Here is a 21,213-nt window from a genome sequence, read left to right on the forward strand (position 1 = left end):
GGTCTGTGTGTGACTACTTTCCTCCACGCCACCAGAAGTGGAGTCCTTTTTGTTACAGACTGTGTCAAACTCTTCCTCGGTTCTGAGAACTGATTGCTCAGGGTGTGAATTCTGGTTGCCAAGTGATAAGGAAATGCCCTGCCACAAGGGGCAGTTTGAAATAACAGGAATTCACAGTTCTCGTTTTTGCTTTCCTAAGCTAATTTTGCAGCTCTGGAGGAAAAAGGAAGGAAGAGCTTCCACAGAACTGCAGGTGATAAGGTGATGAGTGCTCAGCAGTTTCTCTCTCTAGAAAATACCTCTGGTGAATGTGGGAAACAGATCAGTTATTCCATTGCCTTTGAAAAGTGGTGGTTGTTTTTTAAAATAAATTAGGGTAAATATTAAGAAATGAGACATTTGCCCTGCAGTTGAATAACATGTAAACTTTAAGATAAATTGAGCAACTTAGGACGCAATCCTAACCCCTTATGTCAGAGCTTTCCAGCACCGTCATAGCCAATGGACGTGTGCTGCACGCCAATGGGACGTGTGCTGCATCCTGCAGTTGGGTGTCACTCACAGAGGCCTCCGCAAAGTCAGGGAATGTTTGTTCCCTTACCTCAGAGCGGCATTGCCCTTATGTCAGTGCTGAAAAGCACTGACATAAGGGGTTAGGATTGCACCCTTAAGAACATAAGAAAAGCCCCACTGGATCAGGCCATAGGCCCATCTAGTCCAGATTCCTGTATCTCACAGTGGCCCACCAAATGCCCCAGGGAGCACACAAGACAACAGGTACATCCTGCATCCTGGTGCCCTCCCATTGTCAACTTGCATTTTACTCACCTATAGGCTGGCATGCCATTTCATGCAGCCTAATTTGCAATACCTAACACCAGTCCATCCATGTCAGTGATGAGAAGAACTGGAGGAGATGGAACTTTCAGAAATACTTTGGTGAACTGCTGGGTAAATCAGAATCTTGGGTTGATTCAGAGTATGAGCCCTGCCCTATCTGATGATCAGTCATTACAATGCAAAGGCTATTGTTTTGCTCAAGGACAGCTTATAATAAAGTACATATGAAAATTCCAATCCCATGCTGTGGAGAAACAAGATTAACACTTCCCTTGATGTTTGACTCACTGAGGAAGACCAAAAACAGGCCTGGTAGCAAGAATGTTGAGCCATTCACATTTTATTAGTAGCAGCTTGGTAATCTATACTACTGCATGCTAGTCAGAGCCGGCCCATCCTTGAGGCCAACTGAAGTGGTCGCATCAGGTATCAGATTGGTGGGGAGCAACCATCTCTCTTCTTTCTAGTTGCTCCATTGCTCCTCCAATTTCTTCCACTCCCTGGATTGGAAAAGCAAAAGGGAGACAGAGAGGAAGAGTAAATGGGAGAGGGAGGAGAATTCTGAGCTAGAATATTGGACAGTGCAGGAAGCAGAGACCAGCACATCACTGGAGTAGGGGATAGGACAGCATTTAGCATGCTGTTTTAAGTATCAAGAGGTCTTGGACCAGTCATGATGCCAATTTTCAAAGCATATATTTGATTGCTTTGTGTCATATTTCTTTTCTAATTTAAAAACAAGAGTTCGGAAGATATTTACTTCTTAGTGTTTATACATTTTTATATAAAAATGTATGAAAATTCATCCCCATGTTAAAGTATCAAAAGTAGGCAACGTTTGTTTCAGAGTTTACTACTTTAACTTGTCTGCTAGTTTATATCTTTTTATTCCACCCTTCCCTCAAAGGATCTCAGCAAAGGAGCTTTTTATTCCACCCTTCCCTCAAAAGAGTTTGTACATGGTTTCTCCCCTCCTTTGGCCCTCACAACAACCCTGTGAGATCGGTTAGGCTGAGAGATATAGGGCGCAATGCTAACCCACTTTCCAGCACTGACATAAGGGCAATGCAGCTCTGAGGTAAGCGAAGAAACATTCCCTTACTTTGCGGAGGCCTCCATGAGTGCAACCCAACTGCAGGATGCAGCACACGTCCCATTGGCACAGCTATGCCAGTGCTGGAAACTTGGGCAGGATTTGGGCCATAGTGACTGACCCAAGGTCACCCAGGAAAATTTGTAGCTGAGCAGAGATTTGAACCTGGATCTTCCAAGTCTTGGTTCAGCTCCCAAACCACTATATCTTCCTGGCTCTCTGATGCCTTGAGTTGATTGAGGAAGGTGATATATAAATATTGTAATAAATAAACAACAAAATGGGCCAGTCTTACAGTCCACCCTGTAGGGATTACTGTTGTAAATGAAGCACTTCATAGGGATGGGGGTGTCCAACTCAAGAACCACTAAACCATTCTATTCAACAGGATGGAGCATTCACGACAGCCACAAAAAATGTTCCCCTTTCCAGTTCACAGGAAGCTGAACAACAAAAATGCTAATCTTAATGCAACAGTTTGTGGTTCTTCAAATGAGGGTTTGAAATACAAATTTTGTTAAAAGGGAGAAAACACAGAAAACAAGATTCAATACTACCACAAATGTGTATAATTTAAATCGTTTTGAGAAATCCTGTTATATTGATGCTAGATAATGAAATATGGTAGGAAACAGAAGAATTTGCTGTGAATTGTGGCAGAAGAAAATCAATACTACAAGGAAATGGCTGGCCTAGAACCCCCACTTTCCGATGTACATATAGGGAGCGAACTAGGAAACATTCTGGTGTCCTTCACTGTAATTCTCTTGGTAAAGTGTATTCTACTGCCCCGGGACTTCTACTACTTCATTCTGCTGTGTGTGGAGCGCAACTGTAGTATTGACAGCCAAGCTTTTCAGAGCTCTGTTCTGTCCGACTTGTGCATTCATTTGTAAAAAATGGGAAAAAACAACCACACTATACAGAAGGCAGCAGCGGTTCACAAACTTTTTAACGCTTTGACTTTTTAAAATGATACTCTTTCGGGATCTACCGAGCTTTATGAGACAAAAAAGCTCCCCCCCCCCCACTTTATTAGCCATTCATGTCTCTGTTTTTATACTTTTTACTATGGAGGGCACCTTCTAGAGAGTTTGTTGAGCTCCATATTCATCGGGTCAGGACCATTCTGGTGGCCTTGTGTTCCTCTTTGACCTTCAATGTGCGGTGAGGCCCCTCTGCCTACTCAGGAGTAAACACACACGTGGCTCAATTTTGCTTCCCATAGGGCTCAATATGTTTTCCTTGTAAGCTATCAGCTTGTCAGTTTCACAGCCCACCAAAAATCAGATCACATAGTCTGGGAACTGCTTGCAGGGGGCCAGTTGGTTCATGTTTTGTTCATTACGAAGCACGTTTCAGAAAGTACTATGTGTCACCTGATTCACACAGAGCTTGGTGGAGTTTAGTTTATGGAAGCAGTGAAAACACAAAATGCAGTTTATTTTCTCACTTGTTCTTACAAAATTAATTCCAGGAAGCTTTTAATTAACCAAATGACACATGCCTGTCAGTTCTCCCTAAAAAGAATGCTTTTCAATGAAGAAACACACACATACTCTACACACTCCTGTGCATGTCTACTCAGAAACAAATTCCACTGAGTTCAATGGGACTTACTTCCAAGTATGTGTGTTTAGGATGAACAGTCTAAATGAACCCTATTCCAAACTCCCTTTTCATTTCTGTAATGGGAGAGGGTTCCCTGAACTGTAATAGACTTGCAGGGTCTCTTTCTGAAAAACAAACACTGTATGTCAAGTTTCAAAAGGCAGAGCTCTCTTGGCAAGCCACCTCCTTAAGACCAGCATTTTTGACCTCCCACAATGGACCATACATTGTTTCAGGGTAGTGGCTCTCACACTTATAGCACTGGGACCCACTTTTTAGAATGCGAATCTGTTGGGACCTACTGAAAGTGATGTCATGACCAGAAGTGACATCATCAAGCAGGAATATTTTTTAACCATCCTAGGCTGCAATCCTACCCACACTTAACCAGGAAGAAGTCCCACTGACTGTCATTGTTAAAAGCACATCTGTAAGTGCCTGTTACAAGTACAGATCTGAAACATTTCCCCAAATGCAGTCACATACCATGGTAGCATCAAGTCTAACATATTAAAAATAAAATATTGAAATGAATGGGGACCCAACTGAAATTGGCTCGCAACCCACCTAGTGGGTCCCGACCCACAGTTTGAGAAATACTGTTTCAGCGGATTCTGGGGGAAGAAAGAACTTCCTTTTATCCACCCCATGCATAATTTTATGTGTCGCAATCATGTTCCCTCTCAGGTACCTTCTTTCTAGACTGAAGAGCCCCAATCATTGTAGCCTATCCTCTTGGGAGGTACCCCAACCCACTAATCATTTTGGTTGCTCTTTTCTGCACCTTTCCCCTATATTCTTCTTGAGATGCGAGATCTGGGCATAGTACTTCAGATGTGGCCTTCCTATCCATCTGTACGATAGCAGAAAATTGTACAGATATTGGAGACTTTCAGCCCAAATATAACTAAATTCCTGTGCAGTGATTCAGCAACACTAGCACTCCAGATTTGGCTGCTGGAGGTAAGGGGACATTTGCTCCAGCAACCACAATTGGTCAACTCAGACCTGCGCCAGTGATCGACCAATATTGGGGGGGGGGGAAATCAGGCCTGGGAAGGGGGATAGGGAACAGCATGAGCCAATCCTGCCCCCTTCTCTAGAGTTAGAATTCTCAAACCTTATTTTTAAAAATTAAATGCAATTTGGAAAGAAAAATTCAACATGTTAAGATCTATGTATCTGAGTGGACAGTTATCCCAAAACTGACAACTGGAATAAGGGCTTGTTTGTTAATGTACAGAAATACCTAGTTTTGTAGTTTGCTTTCCCTACTTGTATAAAGACAGTACAAAAATGCAATGTATGAAACATTTAAAAAGCTCATTAATCTTGGAATGGGTAGGTATGTTTAAAAGCTAGCTAGGCCTCTTCCCAGTCCTTAACTGAATGTTTGATTCCTCGAAGTCAGAGGTTTGACTTTTTCCCAGTCCCACTCAAAAACCATAAAAGCTGAAATGAAAAATTACCAGCCAATCACATTTCTGTACTCTGGAGGAAGCCAAGAGGCCCAAAAGGTCAGCTAACCATACAATACAACTGTCATGTCCAAGAACAAATTTGTCCTTTTTGAAAAACAATGTATTCCAGTTGGCGTAGAGCAATTGTTGTAATTGTTTGACATCCAGATGATTCTGATCCAGTTCATTGAGAACTCATGCTGGTACAAATGACAGTAAGTGAGTAAGCCTTTTATAATCCTTATTGTTCATTGCTTCCAATTAACAATTCAACTTAATCGTTATTGACATGGTGAACTCTGGCTAGAAATACAGTAGTTAAATTACCTTGCAACTGCTCCTATGGGTGTCCAAGTGTAGTTTAGCACAATATGGAGAATGTCATAAAACTGAATTCTTATGTGAAATGTTCTATAGGAGGATAGTGATAGTTACAACATTTGGTGTGGGGGGGGGGTGAATCAAAATACAGTCGCCCCCTGTATCTGCGGACTCTGCTTCTGCGGTTTCAAAAATCCCCCCATTGTGCTCATATCATGTTTTTGTTTTGTTTGCAGTCCTCTAAACAGTTTCCTCTTTGCATCTGCTTGTTAGCGCTACCAAGCAGGCACAAAAATGAAGCAGCTTGGAGGGTAAGCGCTAACAAGTAGGTGAACAGAGGAAGTTGTTTGGAGGGCTTGCGCAAAGCAACAGTAAATGTAGGATTTGCTGCTGCTATCTGCTGTTTCCGTGGCAGTAGTAGGACAGTATACCCTGCAAATGCAGGGAAACTATATAAACTCCTGCAGTTTAAAAAGTATCATTTGAGGTGAGCCCAGATCCTTCAAGATCTGAACTCTATTTGCCTTATACCTCACTACCACCCTATTCTTCCTAAACTTCCCTACTACCCTTTCCCTTCTCCCAGACTTACCTGGCAGCAGGGCAGTGGCAACAGAATGCACTGCCATGAGAGGCCCGAGTACAAGCAGTGCTGGGAAACATACAGTTCTCTAGTACCAAGTCCAACAGAACTTGGACACAGACGGTCTCAAGAACTACACTGAATATTCCTTGTTGTGACCCAGGTGCATTATGGAGCCCCAGTGGTTACAGGGGGGGAAAAGAGTTGCACAGGGAGAATTACACAAACACAGAGCTCCCAAAACACTGTCAAGACATTTAAGCTGGTCATAATTTGAGCAAAACACTTATAAGGTAGTTGCTATGTACTTTGGAGTACAGTACAATAATATTAGAAAAATTAGAACAGTGAACAATTAATGTTCTTGGGAATAGCACATTATCCAAGACTAATTTTGCTAATGAGCTGACATAAGTTTTTAAAAAATACCTCAATATAACATACAAACAGGAGTACTCCAGCTCTGACCATTCAAGATGCACTGAGTGGAGTGAATGGCCCCTTTCTGCAAGGGTTCTAAATTGTAGTAGTCCCCATTTAAGCTTGTCTAAACATTTTTCTATACTGTGCCATTCACTGAGAAAGCAGTATGATGGTTTATTGAACCCTGTTCCTGGGTCATGGCATGTTTTAATCAGTATGATGTTTCTAACTAAGACACTGTGGGTTAGTGCATGTCCGATTCTTTCCTAGGACAGAGGTGTTGTACTAAAAGATGTTACTCAGGTTCCCCTGAAGTTCTATGATCCTATATTAACTAAAGCAAAAAACAATAAGAGCACAATAATTATTGTAAGAAAATGGGGTATGCCTATATTTTGCTATATAAGACAGAGCAGTAATGAATCTACGTACTTTATTTTTTAAAAATTACAGCAAAGAGCATGTACTAAAAGCTGAGAGATACAGTGCTCCAGGCAATGTAAGCTTCCTCTCAGAGAAGCTCCTGTGTGAACTCCACTATCAAAGAATGTGTGTCAATAACAATAGACAGTGGTCCAATTAGATGGCTTTGAAAAATAAATGAGAACCTAAGGGAATTATAGGCTCATGACCTCATAATCTCATGTACAAGAGATTTAAAGCTTCCACTTTTGGTTTGAACTAAATCACTTTTTCATATGTATTTAGAAAATATGTGTTTACTCAAATCACAATCAGGTAAAATAACCTAGGGTCAGCCTGTGGTTTCATATACTGGTTGGTTACCTCAGCGGTTCACATAAGCCACACTTCTCCCCAAGTTCCTAAGTAAACAAGAAACTGTTGTTTAGCTCAAACCAAAAACAGAAGCTGTGGATCTCTTAACATGAATGAAAGAAAACACAGGAGGTAGCACAAAGCCTTGGCTCTCCAATAGCTCAATCCAAAGCTACCAGCAACAGCTAATAGTTCCAGAGCTGGAGGTGGGCGTCACAAATGTACCATAAGGCACCCTGGAAGGAAGCAGCGCTGGCATGGAGGACTGTGCTGTTCTGTCAATGCTACAGAACAACCCCTGTCTACTGGGGTTGAGGAGGTAAGTGACAAGTGGCACGGGGTCTTGTGGAGAGTGGAGGAAGGAGTTCCTGGGCAGGGGGAGAGTTGAAAGAGGGGAGGGACTGGTCTCCCTAACCCCCATGTCAGGCTCGAAAATTCAACATGGGGCTTCTCAAGTCTGTGCCAGCGATTTAGCGATTTAGCTGGCACAGACTCGAGAAGCCCCATTGAGTAGGCTGGGGCTTTACTCAGGGGTAAGGGAACAAATGTCCCTTCCCCCCCCCCCAGGAGACTACCAGCCTGCTCACATCCAGCAAAGGATGCAGTGGTGGCTATTTGGAGCCATTGCTCCTATGCTAGATAGGATTGGGCCCTAATGTTTTTTTTGTAGTGGGAAACCACTGCTTCCCACTCATCTCTACCAAGCCACTGTATTCACAAGGGAAACATGAAAAGGACCACATCTCAAATTCAAGTACAACACAGACAGTGATAGCCGTTTGTTGATATTATAAGCCTTTCAAATTCCAAGCCCCAGACGCAATTCGAGTTTTCTTAAGCTTATTAAGCTTATTCTTACAGTATTGGAACAGCTATAGTCAACAAATAGTCTGGATGACATTGAATGACTGAATGTGCCAGGGAAGACATCAGATGTATATGGTTATTGAATTTTTTTGTATCCACAATTATAATTTGATTTTATAAATAGGATGTTATGTTTCACAAATGTTGTAATCTGTATTAGGTATTTGTGTCATTACTATAAATTGAAAATATATAAATACTGTTAATAATTACTGTAAATTGTGAAACACGTAAGAGAATGCGAGATAAAGAATACTTCTAGTGTGAGAGATAAAGAATACCTCTAGTATCTCAACACTAAGCGACCATCTGAAAATATTAAGTATTCAGGCTATGATCTCAACTATAAAATTACAATAAGAATAAACTATTTGACTGGCATGCAGTCCTAGGCATGTCTGTTCAGAAGTGGGACCCACCAAATTTAATGGAGCTTACTCCTAAGTAAGAGTGTATATGAATTTACAAAGACTATTTAAGGCCATCAACATCTGTGTATGACAGCAATAAAAACAGAAATATGAAAAATTAAGATTTAAAAGGAACACTCCTTTTAAAACCACTTTGAATTGCTTCATAACATACACAGAAGCAAGACAGAAAGAATGCTTTAAAATGCTTATAGTATCACTTTATAGTATATGCAGTAGTTAAGAAATACAAGGCAAACTTTACAATGACAGAAGTGTTAAGCTATCTACAATACATATAATATACCTTAATAGGCAATTTGTTATTGCAAACACACACAATACAAACTGTGTCACGTCTTAAAGAACTTAGACTTCCACCCAAATTACTTCCTTCTGGTGCCATTATATTTTCAACCAAAGATGACAACCTACCGAGAACACTATTAACTTGGGTTAAATGTTATTGTAGTACCATTATTGATGGCTATTAGAATATCCTAGAAATTTAGGCTGGAAGTCAGGAGAAAATTCTTATCTATTGCACATACATTCTGGAAGCAATTCTCTGGAACAGATATGAGAGATTTTACCCTACTTTATCTTGCAACTCCTACCCTGTGGTCTCTGTTGTGACCTCTATCTTGGGGCACCTGCCCCTAGAGCAGCGGTTTTCAACCAGTGCGATGTGGCACACTAGTGTGCCACAAATGGCCCACAGGTGTGCCACAGGAGTTTAGGGTAGGATCATTTATCAGTAGGGCCATTGGGAGATGCATGCTCCTTTGCAATGTGAGCCTTGTCAATTGTTAAAAAAGAAAACTGATGGTGTGTCTTGACAATTTTAGCACCTTGTCAGTGCTGTGAGATGAAAAAGGTTGAAAAATTGCTGCACCAGGGCATCAAGGACAACCAGCTAGGATCTAGATTTGTGGTATCTGTAAGCCACACCCCAAAACTGCCTTCTGACATTTCTGTACATAAATTTTATGTATTACAGGACTCAACTACTTAAGACTGGGAAGAAGCTGTGGCTTAATTGAATCCTGGAAGTTTGTTTTCTCCACTATGGCATGTGATTAACCTTCCTTGTCGAAAGCCATCTCTTTTGCAGGGACCATTTGCCATGCATCTGAGCCTTTTGAAGATTATACAGGGTGACCCAAAAGTAGATGGACAGTAAATGATAACATTTATTCCACCTACTGTTGGATCACCCTGTATATTTGGGGAGATCACATATGGAAGTGGGGGAAAGAGAAAGCAAGCTAAGAGGGACTCCTCTGGGTATACACTTGCTAATCAGAACCTAATTTCTGACTATAGGTTCAGGAACATTATGACACACATATTTATGTTACAACAAATTCAAAGCCATCTATATAACATTATCCCCAAAAGGAAGAAAATTGAAATAGGGTGTTCCAAAGAAATATTGTCAACATTCTAACATTATATAAGTTGGGAACAAAACAGAATTTGCAATTAAGGGAGAAGTGCACTGCTCAAGAATACACACACACACAGCTTACCTGTGGCATTTTTTGAGTGGGTTGCCTGTGCAATCAAAAATTATAGAATCTCTTCCTGCAGAAAGCAACTCAGGGGACCATTCTAGAGCTCTAAGGCAGGGAACTGGATCATGCCCACCTCGCCTCTGAAGGGAGATTAGTGATAAACTATCACTACATGGGTATTGTGAAATCTTCACAAATTGCCCAGCAACTTTGAAGTTATCTTATGGAAAGATCAAGGGAGATACCTGTAGTAGAGATGGAAAGCAGATTATGCAACTGCACCGGTGACCATGCAAAGAACAGTTAAGGGGCAAGCAAACTATCTTTTGTAGTTTCTGTGCAGTCCCACACATGGTCAACTGGTTAGCTGATTATTATGAGAGAATACCATCAAAAGGCATGCAAGAGACTCAATTGCACAATCATCCACTGAGCAATACTTCACAAGACAGGTTTTGATAAGCCAATTGCAGCTATGCCTGGCCACAGTGGTCAATGCCTTGGTGACCACCAATGTAGTTATTACTGTATGCTTGCTTTGTGGGACTTCCCTTGAAGACTGACTGGAAACTGCAGTTAGTGCAGAATGTGGTGACCTTTGTGGTTGCTGGGGATCTGCAGTTTGACTCTATTGGGTAGCTGCTCTGGCGACTGCACTGGCTGTCAGTCTTCAGGTTCAATTCAAAGTGCTATAACCTATAAAGCCCTTTATGGGTTGGGGCCAAAGTGCCCAAGATACTACCTCCTTCCATACAGTGCAGCCTGCCCCCTAATACCATCTGAAAGGGCTCTTTTACAAATGCTGCTTGTATCATAGCTCAAGGGGGTAGCAAAAGAAACAGAACCTTCTTGGTGGTAACACAGCAATGGTGGAACTCCCTTTCTAGTTATTTAAGAATTGCCCCCTCACTAACATTTTTCTAGCAGGGGCTAAATGACCTTTTTAGTTAAAATAACCTTTTAGCTGGGAGTGGTAGTTTGAAGATTGCATATTTAAAAACTGTACTTCTGCTATTTTTACTGATTTTATTGCCAGTTTTATTTTTAGTATCTTTCTATTGCTGCTGCTTTTAAATTGTGTTAAAATTGTTTTAAATCTTTTGTACTATGTGGGTTATGCTGCTCTTGCGAGGCTGGATGTACCTGTATATTTTACATATTTAGTTCTTTATACTGGTGTATTTTAATGCTGACCACCTTAAGTGTGGTCTTGCAGGTCTGCTCTTTTCTTTTTTTTCAAACAGCTTTACTTGCATGACCAAGACAGATTCTCTCCCCCCCCCCCGTCTGAAGATTAAAAACAAACATGAGCCATGAGACTGATAAGCTTCATGCTGAGACTCTCTTTCTTCCTCAAGAATCTAGAATTTAAAACAAAAATCAACAGGAAGCTTTTTACATATGTCCAGGGAATCAGCATCTCCTTTCCCACTTTACCAAGGAGCCAAGTCAAGCAGAGCAACAAAACAAAAAGGTTGTCTCAGATATCGAAGCGGCGGGGGGGGGGGGGAGGGATTACAAAGACAATGTTGTAGGGTGCAAAAAATGAGAATCAGGTCTGGTAGACCTTTGCAGCTTGAATTGAGCCAATCAAATTGAAATAGATAGATTCAGGGTACAGTCCCATCCTATACCTTTTAAGCCTTCGATAAGGGCCTACTGACGTCTCACTTGGGACGATACTGTTAATTAAGGGCTGCGTAATTAAAAGTTAGCAACCATATAAAAATATATGAAGCTATGTTTTACTGAGACCACTGATCCATCTAGCTCAGTATGGTGAACACCAATTGGCAGTGGCTCTTCAAGTTCTCAGCAGTTGTCTTACTTTTTTGCTTAGAAAAATCCTTTTAAATTGTTGATTGAATCCGGCATCTTTCTGCCTCCAAATATATATTCTGCCAATGAGTTATGACCGCTTCGCTTTTGTTGCACTCAACACGGGCGCTCCAAGAAGCAAGAGGCAGGAGCCTTTAATGATGTTCTATTCTCAGAGTCTTCAGCCACTTCAAGGAAATGAGGTAACTCAATTGGAATCAATCTGCAACAACATGAAGACTGGATCATTCACCTGAAACAGCTGTTGCTGTACATCACCCAGAGATTGTGCCCTTTACTTGTGCCCTCTCTTTACTTGTTCCATGCACAGCATATATCCTCAGTAAGGAAGGCTGGAACAGTCCACAACATGGTTTGGCAAAGGATCTGAAATTCTATCAGTAATAGTTTAAAAGGGAGAAGGGATGAGACAACTAATAGTCTGCTTTGTCTGATGGTGAAACCAGACAAGATACTGAAAGCAGGACTACCCTTCTGCAATAGCTACACAATTAGAGTATGAGAGGAGATAATTAGAGCAAGAGAACATGTAGTCAGCATTGATGCTGCAATACCCGGTGCCACCAGCACCAGCAAGGCAAGACTGCAACTGAAAGACTCAAGTAAATGCAACTTGAGGAGATGGATCCAGTGAGACAATATAGTTGCCAACAGCAGAGTTTGGTAACACTAAATGTGTGTTCTTAAGTGAGGTTGTAATTGGGAATACATACAATAATGATAGTAGGGTATTGAAAAGGATAAATGTGCAAGTGATCTGGAAAACTGATGCAATGTAGGAGTACTACTCCAGCCAGGATTATGACGTGCTCTTCTCAGAGTATATACCCCAATGCTAGTGCAAACCTGATAGAATTACCTACACATGGAGCAGAAAGGATAATACCCCATCATTCATCACTCTACTCATTAATAGTGCTGTTGACCTTAGTTCCAGGAACTGAGAGAAGGAACTCCACCAAATGAACTCAGGTTAGGCAATCAGTTAAGAGGTGTTGGAGGAGATGAAGTAATCACTGTGGTGCAGAGAAGTAGGTAATCTCCTCAGTCCCCTGCTCTGAGGATCCAAAATCACAGTGAAGCCCAGAGAAGGCATCAAATGGAGATACAGAAGTTGCTGCAATCTACTGAACATAGATTTGGGCTTGTCAATTCAGAGGAAGCATAGGTAAGACATACCTGAAATGGGAATCAACCCAGCTGGAACTAGCTGGATATATATTGAAATGATATGCGGTCCCTTCAGTGACACCAGAAGAATATCTGAACTGGTTGAAATTTCTTTTTCTGAATGGAGTGGCAAAGGTTACTCACGGCCTAAATGCATTGACTGGGATATTGCTGCCTAAGCACCATGGTATGGTCAGATATAGCCATTAAGACTCTTTCTCACAAGGATGCTCCAAGTCTGGGAGGAAATACTGAGGCATGCCTGTTTGCCTAAGATTTATTAGCAAATCTCTTTGGGTCCCTTTGGGGAGAAGGGCGGGATATAAATAAAGTTTATTATTATTATTTATTATTATTAACATGGACAAGTTTCCATTTTATGTTCTTCCAGCAGATTATGGGCCTAATGCTATCTAACTTTCTAGCACTGATGCAACCACAATGTAGCTGTAAGGGAAAAAGTGTTCTGTTACTTTGAGGAGGCCTCTGTGACCCCCTACTCCCGCAACTGCAGGATGCAGTTCATGCCCTCTTGGCATGGCTGCATTAGTGCTGGAAAGTTGGATAGGATTAGTCCCCAAGTCAACGATCAAGCCCTTTTGTGATAGGAAGTCTTCCTACTGTAAACCTGGTATTTCCAACAATGAAGCCATTACCTCCAGGACCATAGGTGAACAGAGAAACTTAAGCAGACAACACCACCAGCAGGAAGACAAAAGGTATGCCCAATTAAAAATGGAAAAACGCTTGAAAATGTTTGAAATTCTAACAAATACTAAAACTTATTAATTGAGAACACTAGTACAACCAAGAGGCATTTGCCCCACTTCTCACAGCACAAACAGTTAATCAGAAATCTTCTCTGGGCGGGGGGACAGGACAGGAGTTCCATTTCCACAGCCAGATCTTTAGAATGTGAACTGAGTTGCTCTGTGCAGATGCAGATCCCATATATAGGACTACACATAGACCAAGCAGCAGAATAAAAAAGGCCACAAGATTTTAACACAAAAGCACACAACCAAGTAATTGACAATTATGGCAGTCCTGAATAAGACTTTTAATAAATGTAGTGTTTTCTGTTCCAGTTTAAAAATGTCATTCACTCACATCCAAAGTGCCCCCTCTCTGTCTTTGGTGTGATTGCCACCAATATACATAGAATATAGTTCAGCATTCAGGTGACACAAAACCAGCATGAAAATCTAAGTTACATAACAAACAATAAGATGTACGGTTCAGATGTGTTTCATGGTCCCATATGTTTTAGCAGCTTGCAAGTTATTATTTTGAAATCACCACTATTCATAAAAGCAGGATATTCTCTGAATGCAGAGTGTCTGAAGTTCTAGACCCCTTACTTTGGTAGATAATGTCAACTAGTAGCACCCAAAGGCTACAGGAAGGCAAGAAACATTTGCATTCAACATACAGTTAATGAAAACTAGTCAGTTTCAAGAGCATGTCCATAGCCTGTAAGTATCAGCGATATGCAGGTTAGGGCCTTCTCCCACACCAGATGAGATGTCCTTATAAAATCCATGAACATGGTCCATCTGTTCATGATTAATAAAACAGTAATGTAAATTATTTTAACACTGTGTTATATATTCACATAACCATAGTAATTCAAAACGGCCACTACACAAACACACTGTATGCACATAACATATATGCCACAACAGTTTGCCAAGTCAAGTCTTCACAAACTAGCCAGTTTCAGCAGACATAAATAACCTTGTACCAATGTGTAGGCATTTTAAAAGGAATTCAATGTCCTAAGTATTTTAATTCCTTTGCAAATTTAAAAAAAATCCTAAAAAGTCAGTGCAAATAGAATCATTATACTTGTTCACCAAGAAAGATTCCTATTAAGCCGAGGATAACCCACGTTTAAGATATTAAAGGAATAAAACTCATAACATTGTAAATTGCCTTCAGTGGAGGTTAGAGCAGATTAGGAATCAGAAGTTCTATATCCTATAGTAGTGCTTTCTGGGAATAAGAATTTTGTTGTGATGATGGAGGCTGTTGCTGTGGCGGTTGGCTGCCTGAAGGTTGAGGCAGGGATGAAGAGACTAAATTATAGTTTGGCACCTGGGACATAGTTCCAGAATTCTGGTAAGCAGTAACATCCGCAGAGGCAGCAGGGGGCGGGCTGTACACTGGAGCTTGGCTAGAGTATGTGCTTCCTGGAACGGAACCAACCATTGTGCTGAAAAGTAAAACGGAAAAGAAAAGGTATCAGTACAGAAGCAGTGCGAGAAATTTAGATTCCTCTCCAAAACAAACCAAAACTACAACCTGTTTTCAAATTGGAAGCAAGAAGAAACTTTCACAGAAACTAGTTAGTTTCAAGAGCATTTCAAGAGTTTCAAAGCTCAGAGCATTTCAAGAGAGTTCTCATCAGGGACAGCTGGAGTTGCTTAACAGTTTCTGCAAGTAGATGGCAGCATTGAAGCAGCCCCTATGAAGAAATGTTTGCTCTGATGTCCCCGAGAAAGACCATCTTGATTCAAACTGGGACCTAATTAAACTAGTTCCTATTCACCTTTGAGGTTTCATTTTCTCTTAATTTCTTGTATCAATGCCTTCTTCCTTTCCCCATTACAATCTAAACTACAGTCTATTTAAAAGACAACAGTGCTGTGGTCTTCATAAGTTAGTCCATTATGCAAACATGATTAGTTAACCAAATTTTTAAATATGTCTACTATATATCCTTGGTGGCAGTGAAATGTTTTCAGCTACATCATTCATGTTACACATAAGAACATAAGAACAGCCCCACTGGATCAGGCCATAGGCCCATCTAGTCCAGCTTCCTGTATCTCACAGCGGCCCACCAAATGCCCCAGGGAGCACACCAGATAACAAGAGACCTCATCCTGGTGCCCTCCCTTGCATCTGGCATTCTGACATAACCCATTTCTAAAATCAGGAGGTTGTACATGTAAATATGTCTACTATATATCCTTGGTGGCAGTGAAATGTTTTCAGCTACATCATTCATGCTACACATCCTGCACTGGGGGAACAGCCACTTTCGTGATGGTAGGTCAAGTCAAGGCAATTCCACCACCATCCCTTACCACTAGTACATTCAGTGGTTTCAGGATATGGTTAAACCTGCAATGTAGCCTCATGAAAATAATTTAACAAAGATCTTTTTACTGCATGAGACTGTGGGGAAGAGTCATACTGCACAACTAGGAAACTGCTACTGTGAAGATAGTTCATAATTTCCTGATCATTGCATAATAAGTGTTATGACGTTTACAAAATCATCTTTTTCATATGAAGTGGTATATTCAACTACCAAAATTAAAATTTGCATTCTGATTGAATCTATGTTATATAAATGAATCTGGAGGCAGATGTAATCAACTTAAGTGCCTTCATATTTACCATTGTCAAAAGTCTAAAACGCGTAAAACAGCAGTTCCCTAATAGTGGGTTGTGACCTAGTTTTTGTTGGGCTGCAAAACTGACAGGGCAGATTAGGCTATGTGCTTCAAGGGTTAAACAAGCTGCTACCTGTGGAGGAGGCACTGCTGACCATTATAGCCACACCCCTTGACATTCACAAATTAGGCTGCAGCCTCTAGGGTCTCAAAAACCCTCAGAAGGGTTTGGAAACCACTGGTTTAAAACATCTGAAATGCTAAAGTTTTTTCTAAATGGATTCCAACAAAACAAGCTTTAAATTATGTACATATGAGTAAGATTTAAAATGTTGATAGCAAAATATATTTAAGCCAAAGCTTTTTCACTCAAACAATAATTTAAATTGGAGCACATAACTACTAACTTTTGCACTTTATAACTTTATAAAGAACATTATAAATGCCACAAAGATAAATACTCCAACATAAGGAGTTACATTTTCAACAACTGTTTACTATCTCTAGTTCAGACTGCAATTTTTTAAAGAAGCGTTGAATATTTTAATTGTCACAATTACTTTGCGTATGATGCCTGGACAGGCTGGCTAGGTAATCCAGAGCTTGCTGGTGGTGGAACAGTGCCTTGGCTGAGAGATGGAAGCTGCTCTGACGGAAGACTGTAGCCTTGAACGTGACCCATCTGTGTACTCCCTGCCACCAGATATGCATTACTTTGAGGCTGTCCGGGATAAACCTAAGCCACACATAAAGAGAAAAGATAAACACAGGAATAAGCTGCTACTTCCTTCTTGAAGTTAATTATAATGTAGCCATAAAAAAATCTGGAAGTCTTTTAGTATTTAACTGCTCTAAAACAAAACTGTTAGGTTTGTTAATGTACATTACCTGCAGGACATCAGTGAAAACACATTTAAATGTCCACACCAGTAAACTTTTTATATTTTCAAATTAGTTCCTTGCTGTTACCAAACTGAACTTCCCAACAAAGCAGAAAACAGGTATTTATATGGAACAGACCTTTCACATTTGCACTGAAGTGACTGATTATGCATCAGTTACTGCATGACCAAGTAGTCTTAAGTCTTCACACATCACCACAATATCAACCACAAATCTTTAACACATCCAAAGCATACCTGAGAGCCAGAAACACCAGACTGAGCCATGTAATACTGTTGGTTTTGCAGTTTGGAATACATGGAATACATTGGATCCTCATTCATCAGCTTGGTATATAATGAGAGCGCGTCCATCACCTTAACATTGAGTTCCGAGAGTTCTGAATGTTTCCTAAATGAAACGTCTTAGTGTAAATAAATATTGGTTTTCCTCAAATGAATAAAAGGATGCATCTTACAGTTATTTAGCCGTTTATATCCATATACAGTGGTGCCTCACATAACAAAATTAATTCGTTCCGCGAGTCCTTTCGTTATGCGAGTTTTTCGTTTTGCGAAGCGCGTTTTCCCATAGGAATGCATTGAAATTTAATTAATGCGTTCCTATGGGCAAGAAAAGTCAGAACAAAGTCAAATTTGGTTTACAAAGTGTTTATTAAGTGCTCTTTAAAGGCATACATACTGTACTGAGGATTTCAAAAACGGGGGGGATGCTGAGTGGGGAGCTTGAAGGCTGTAATCCTGTGCACACTTTCCTGGGAGCAAGCACAATGGGACTTACTTGTGAGGAGACACACACAGGATTGTGCTCTAAGCTGGGGAGGAGGACAGAGCAGCTGCACTCAATTGCTTGCTTTTGCCATGATCATGGAGGGAAACAAGGAAGCACAACGGGACTTACTTCTGAGGAGACACGCACAGGATTGTGCTCTAAGCTGGGGAGGAGGACAGAGCAGCTGCACTCAATTGCTTGCTTTTGCCGTGATCATGGGGGGAAACATGAAGGAAATGGGGCAGTGAAAGGGTGAATGAGCGATGGGGGGATGCTGAGTGGGGAGTTTGAAGGCTGTAATCCTGTGCACACTTTCCTGGGAGCAAGCACAATGGGACTTACATAAACTGACATGAAGATCCTCCCCTTACTAGGGTGGATGGGATCATAAACCGACATGAAGATCCCCCCTTATTAGGGTGAACGGGATCATAAACTGGCATGAAGATCCCCCCTTATTAGGGTGAATGGGATCAGGCTTGCGGGGGGGGGGGAGGCTGCGATGGCAGGTTGCTGGGGGGGCTTACATTCAGATGCTGGATGAGGTGAGTGAAGGCACCCCTCCCCTGCTGTGTGAGTGTGGGGGGGCAGAGCATCTGTGTGTGTAAGAGAAGGGGGCAGCCTGTGTGTGTGAGAGAGGGGGGAAAGTGTTTGTGCTGAGAGAAGTTGTGATGCTCCAGGCTTGGGGGGAGAGAGGCTGGGATGCTCCAGGCTTGCGGGGGGGGGGGGGAAGAGGCTGCGATGCTCCAGGCTTGGGGAGAGAGAGGGCTGTGATGTTCCAGGCTTGCGGGGGGCACAAAAACGGGCAGGAGCAAGAAGGTGCAACCCGACAGGCACACAGGAGCCTGGCCCTGTGAGTGAGTGAGTGAGTGAGTGAGTGAGTGAGTGAGTGAGTGAGTGAGTGAGTGAGGGGTGGTGAAGAGAGCGTAAGTGTGTGTGTGAGAGGGAGGGAGGGATGCTGACTGACCCGCTGCTGCGCGAGGAAACCCCAAGAACTCATCATCCTTCCTTAAGGTGAACGTGAGCATAAACTGGCATGAAGATCCCCCCCTTAAAACAAACCAAAAACAAAAAAAATTCATCTTGCAAAGCACGGGTCATAAAAATTTGTTGTGCGAGTCACCAAAAATCGCAAAACGCTTTCGTTCTGCGAGTTTTTCGGTGCACAAGGCATTCGTTATGCGAGGCACCACTGTACTAGTTTCCTGAATCACAGAGAAGATAATAAAATAGGCTTTTCTAAATTTATAAATTTAGGTAAATGCACAACAGTAGACATGAAGGAATGTGCCTGGCTTCCTGACAGGTTACTTTCTATATTTTTCCAACATGCACTTAAAAGAACTGAAGTGATACACAGAGGCACCAAATATTTCAGTTTGATATTTCAAGGAACCACATCTAGAGTACCTGGGGGACAGAACTCCTTCCTAAAATTACAGAATGAAGGTAGTGCATGGCCCCTTGTATGGGAAACCGTAATGAGCTCCATGAAAAAGAGAAGGTTGCATGATTATAATACTCTAGAGCAGTGGTTCCCAAACTTTTTAGCACCGGGACCCGCTTTTTAAAATGACACTATCGGGACCCACCTAGGTTTACCATACACAGGTTTATCAGACACTTAAAAAGGAGATCTAGAAAGAAATATTTTAATAATTAAATAACCAAAAAAGACCCCCAAACACTTATCTCCCTACATTTACACATACAGGTCCAGCCTTGTTATACACAGATTTTTTATACACGGATTTGACTCAGCATGAATGGCCCCTGAAATGAGAAGGAATGTGCTGATCCCTGGAGAAGGGGGAAAAATGCACCCCTTTAAAATCACAGTTTAAAAAACTGCTTTTTACTGTTGCAGATATACAGTCATACAAGTGATTACAGGTATAACCTAAGTATCCACAGATTTTTCTATCTCAAAGCTGATGAGAAGGGCCCTTTAAATTAAAGGGAAACAGTTGTTTAATAAAGCCAGAGAGGGCAGCAAGCTGACCATCAGTCATTCTCTTTGCAGGCTTCACTCTTCCCTTCCCCCTGAGCACTTGAAAGAAGGCTAAATTGCAGCCATTATCACCTCCTAATGCCTTCTCCATTCTTTCCCCCTTGCTGGGGCTCCTGGTGAAGGGAGGGATCCCTGCCTAGCTAGACTTAAGCGCCTAAAGACAGACTGATTGCCTCTGTGTGCATTTCAAAAGGTCAGAAAGACTGTTTTAAATCACCAGAGCAAAGAAACTTTTTAAAAATTGATTTGCTATAGTGTGTTTTTTGCCATCCATGTAAGTTCTTGGAATAATAAGTCTCGACCTGTACTTACAAAATGCAGGAGCTGAGCTCTTTGCTGGGTAATTAGCAGCTACAGTGTCTGATTAGCAGTGTCAGATTTTTGAACAGCCTTGGGGCTTGAGGCAGTTGGTTATCTGATCCAAGACCCACTAAAAATCAGGACCCATAGTTTGGGAACCACTGGGCCAGAGGGAGCTGCCTAAGCTGAATATCTGATCAGTAATTAGAAACACTGGTAACAGAAAGCAATAGCTGATTGAAAATATGGTACTATTAATTCCTATTAATGATTTTCCTTACCTGTCTATGTCTTCTAGCTTTTCATCAATAAGGGGTCCCATTTGATGGCACATTGCTAAAAACAAAAGATGTAACAATGTAAATTACATATTAATTCCACAACCACCACAAGAAAACTGGCTATGAACAGTCTGTGTTAAGTTTGACAAAGATCTTTCACAATTAAACATAAGAAGTATAATCAGGAAAGGTCAACTTATTACTGACTTTTGGAAACACTGTATGGCTGAGGTATTCAATCTGTGCATCCTGCCTCCCTAGTGAGGCATGGCTAGCCTCCAGGGGCATTGCCAGGCATCTTGGGGAGAGAGGTGGCTGGCAGCTGCTCTGCTGCACGTGCTTTCTCCTGACTTGCTGCTTTTCCGAGGTTGAGAACGAGTTGGGTGGGGCAGTGTGAAACATGGTGGGGGGAAGTGGGAGAGAAGGTTGGCTGGGCAGGCAGAGGTGCTGCATCTCATCATGGAGCTCTCTCCATGTGCAACCTCGCCCCAAGTACTACATTTCCCAGTATGCCCCTCGCCCTGGGCATCCTGGTATTGGTCAAAGCTGCTTTTGAAGGAAGGAGCCAGCCTGCTCCTAGTGTGGGGGTGTCCAAATGCACCAGCCTGCATCCCTCCGTCTTGCCTGGGGTG

At 41.6% G+C, this 21,213-nt stretch overlaps 1 protein-coding gene across 1 annotated transcript in view; it reads right to left on the minus strand.

The window, feature by feature from the left end:
• Positions 1–13,956: 13,956 nt before the first annotated feature.
• STAM (signal transducing adaptor molecule) overlaps positions 13,957–21,213 on the minus strand; it is a 40,121-nt gene continuing 32,864 nt past the window's right edge. Inside the window, exons 11-14 of the mRNA XM_066628732.1 lie at positions 20,582–20,636; positions 17,455–17,608; positions 16,876–17,051; positions 13,957–15,126 (exon numbers count right to left, since the gene is read on the minus strand). Coding sequence (XP_066484829.1) covers positions 14,892–15,126; positions 16,876–17,051; positions 17,455–17,608; positions 20,582–20,636 — 620 coding nt within the window. The 3' untranslated portion in view covers positions 13,957–14,891. The remainder of the gene's footprint in view (positions 15,127–16,875; positions 17,052–17,454; positions 17,609–20,581; positions 20,637–21,213) is intronic.

The sequence above is a fragment of the Tiliqua scincoides genome, chromosome 5 (assembly GCF_035046505.1).
Source record: "Tiliqua scincoides isolate rTilSci1 chromosome 5, rTilSci1.hap2, whole genome shotgun sequence".
Classification (NCBI taxonomy): domain Eukaryota; kingdom Metazoa; phylum Chordata; class Lepidosauria; order Squamata; family Scincidae; genus Tiliqua; species Tiliqua scincoides.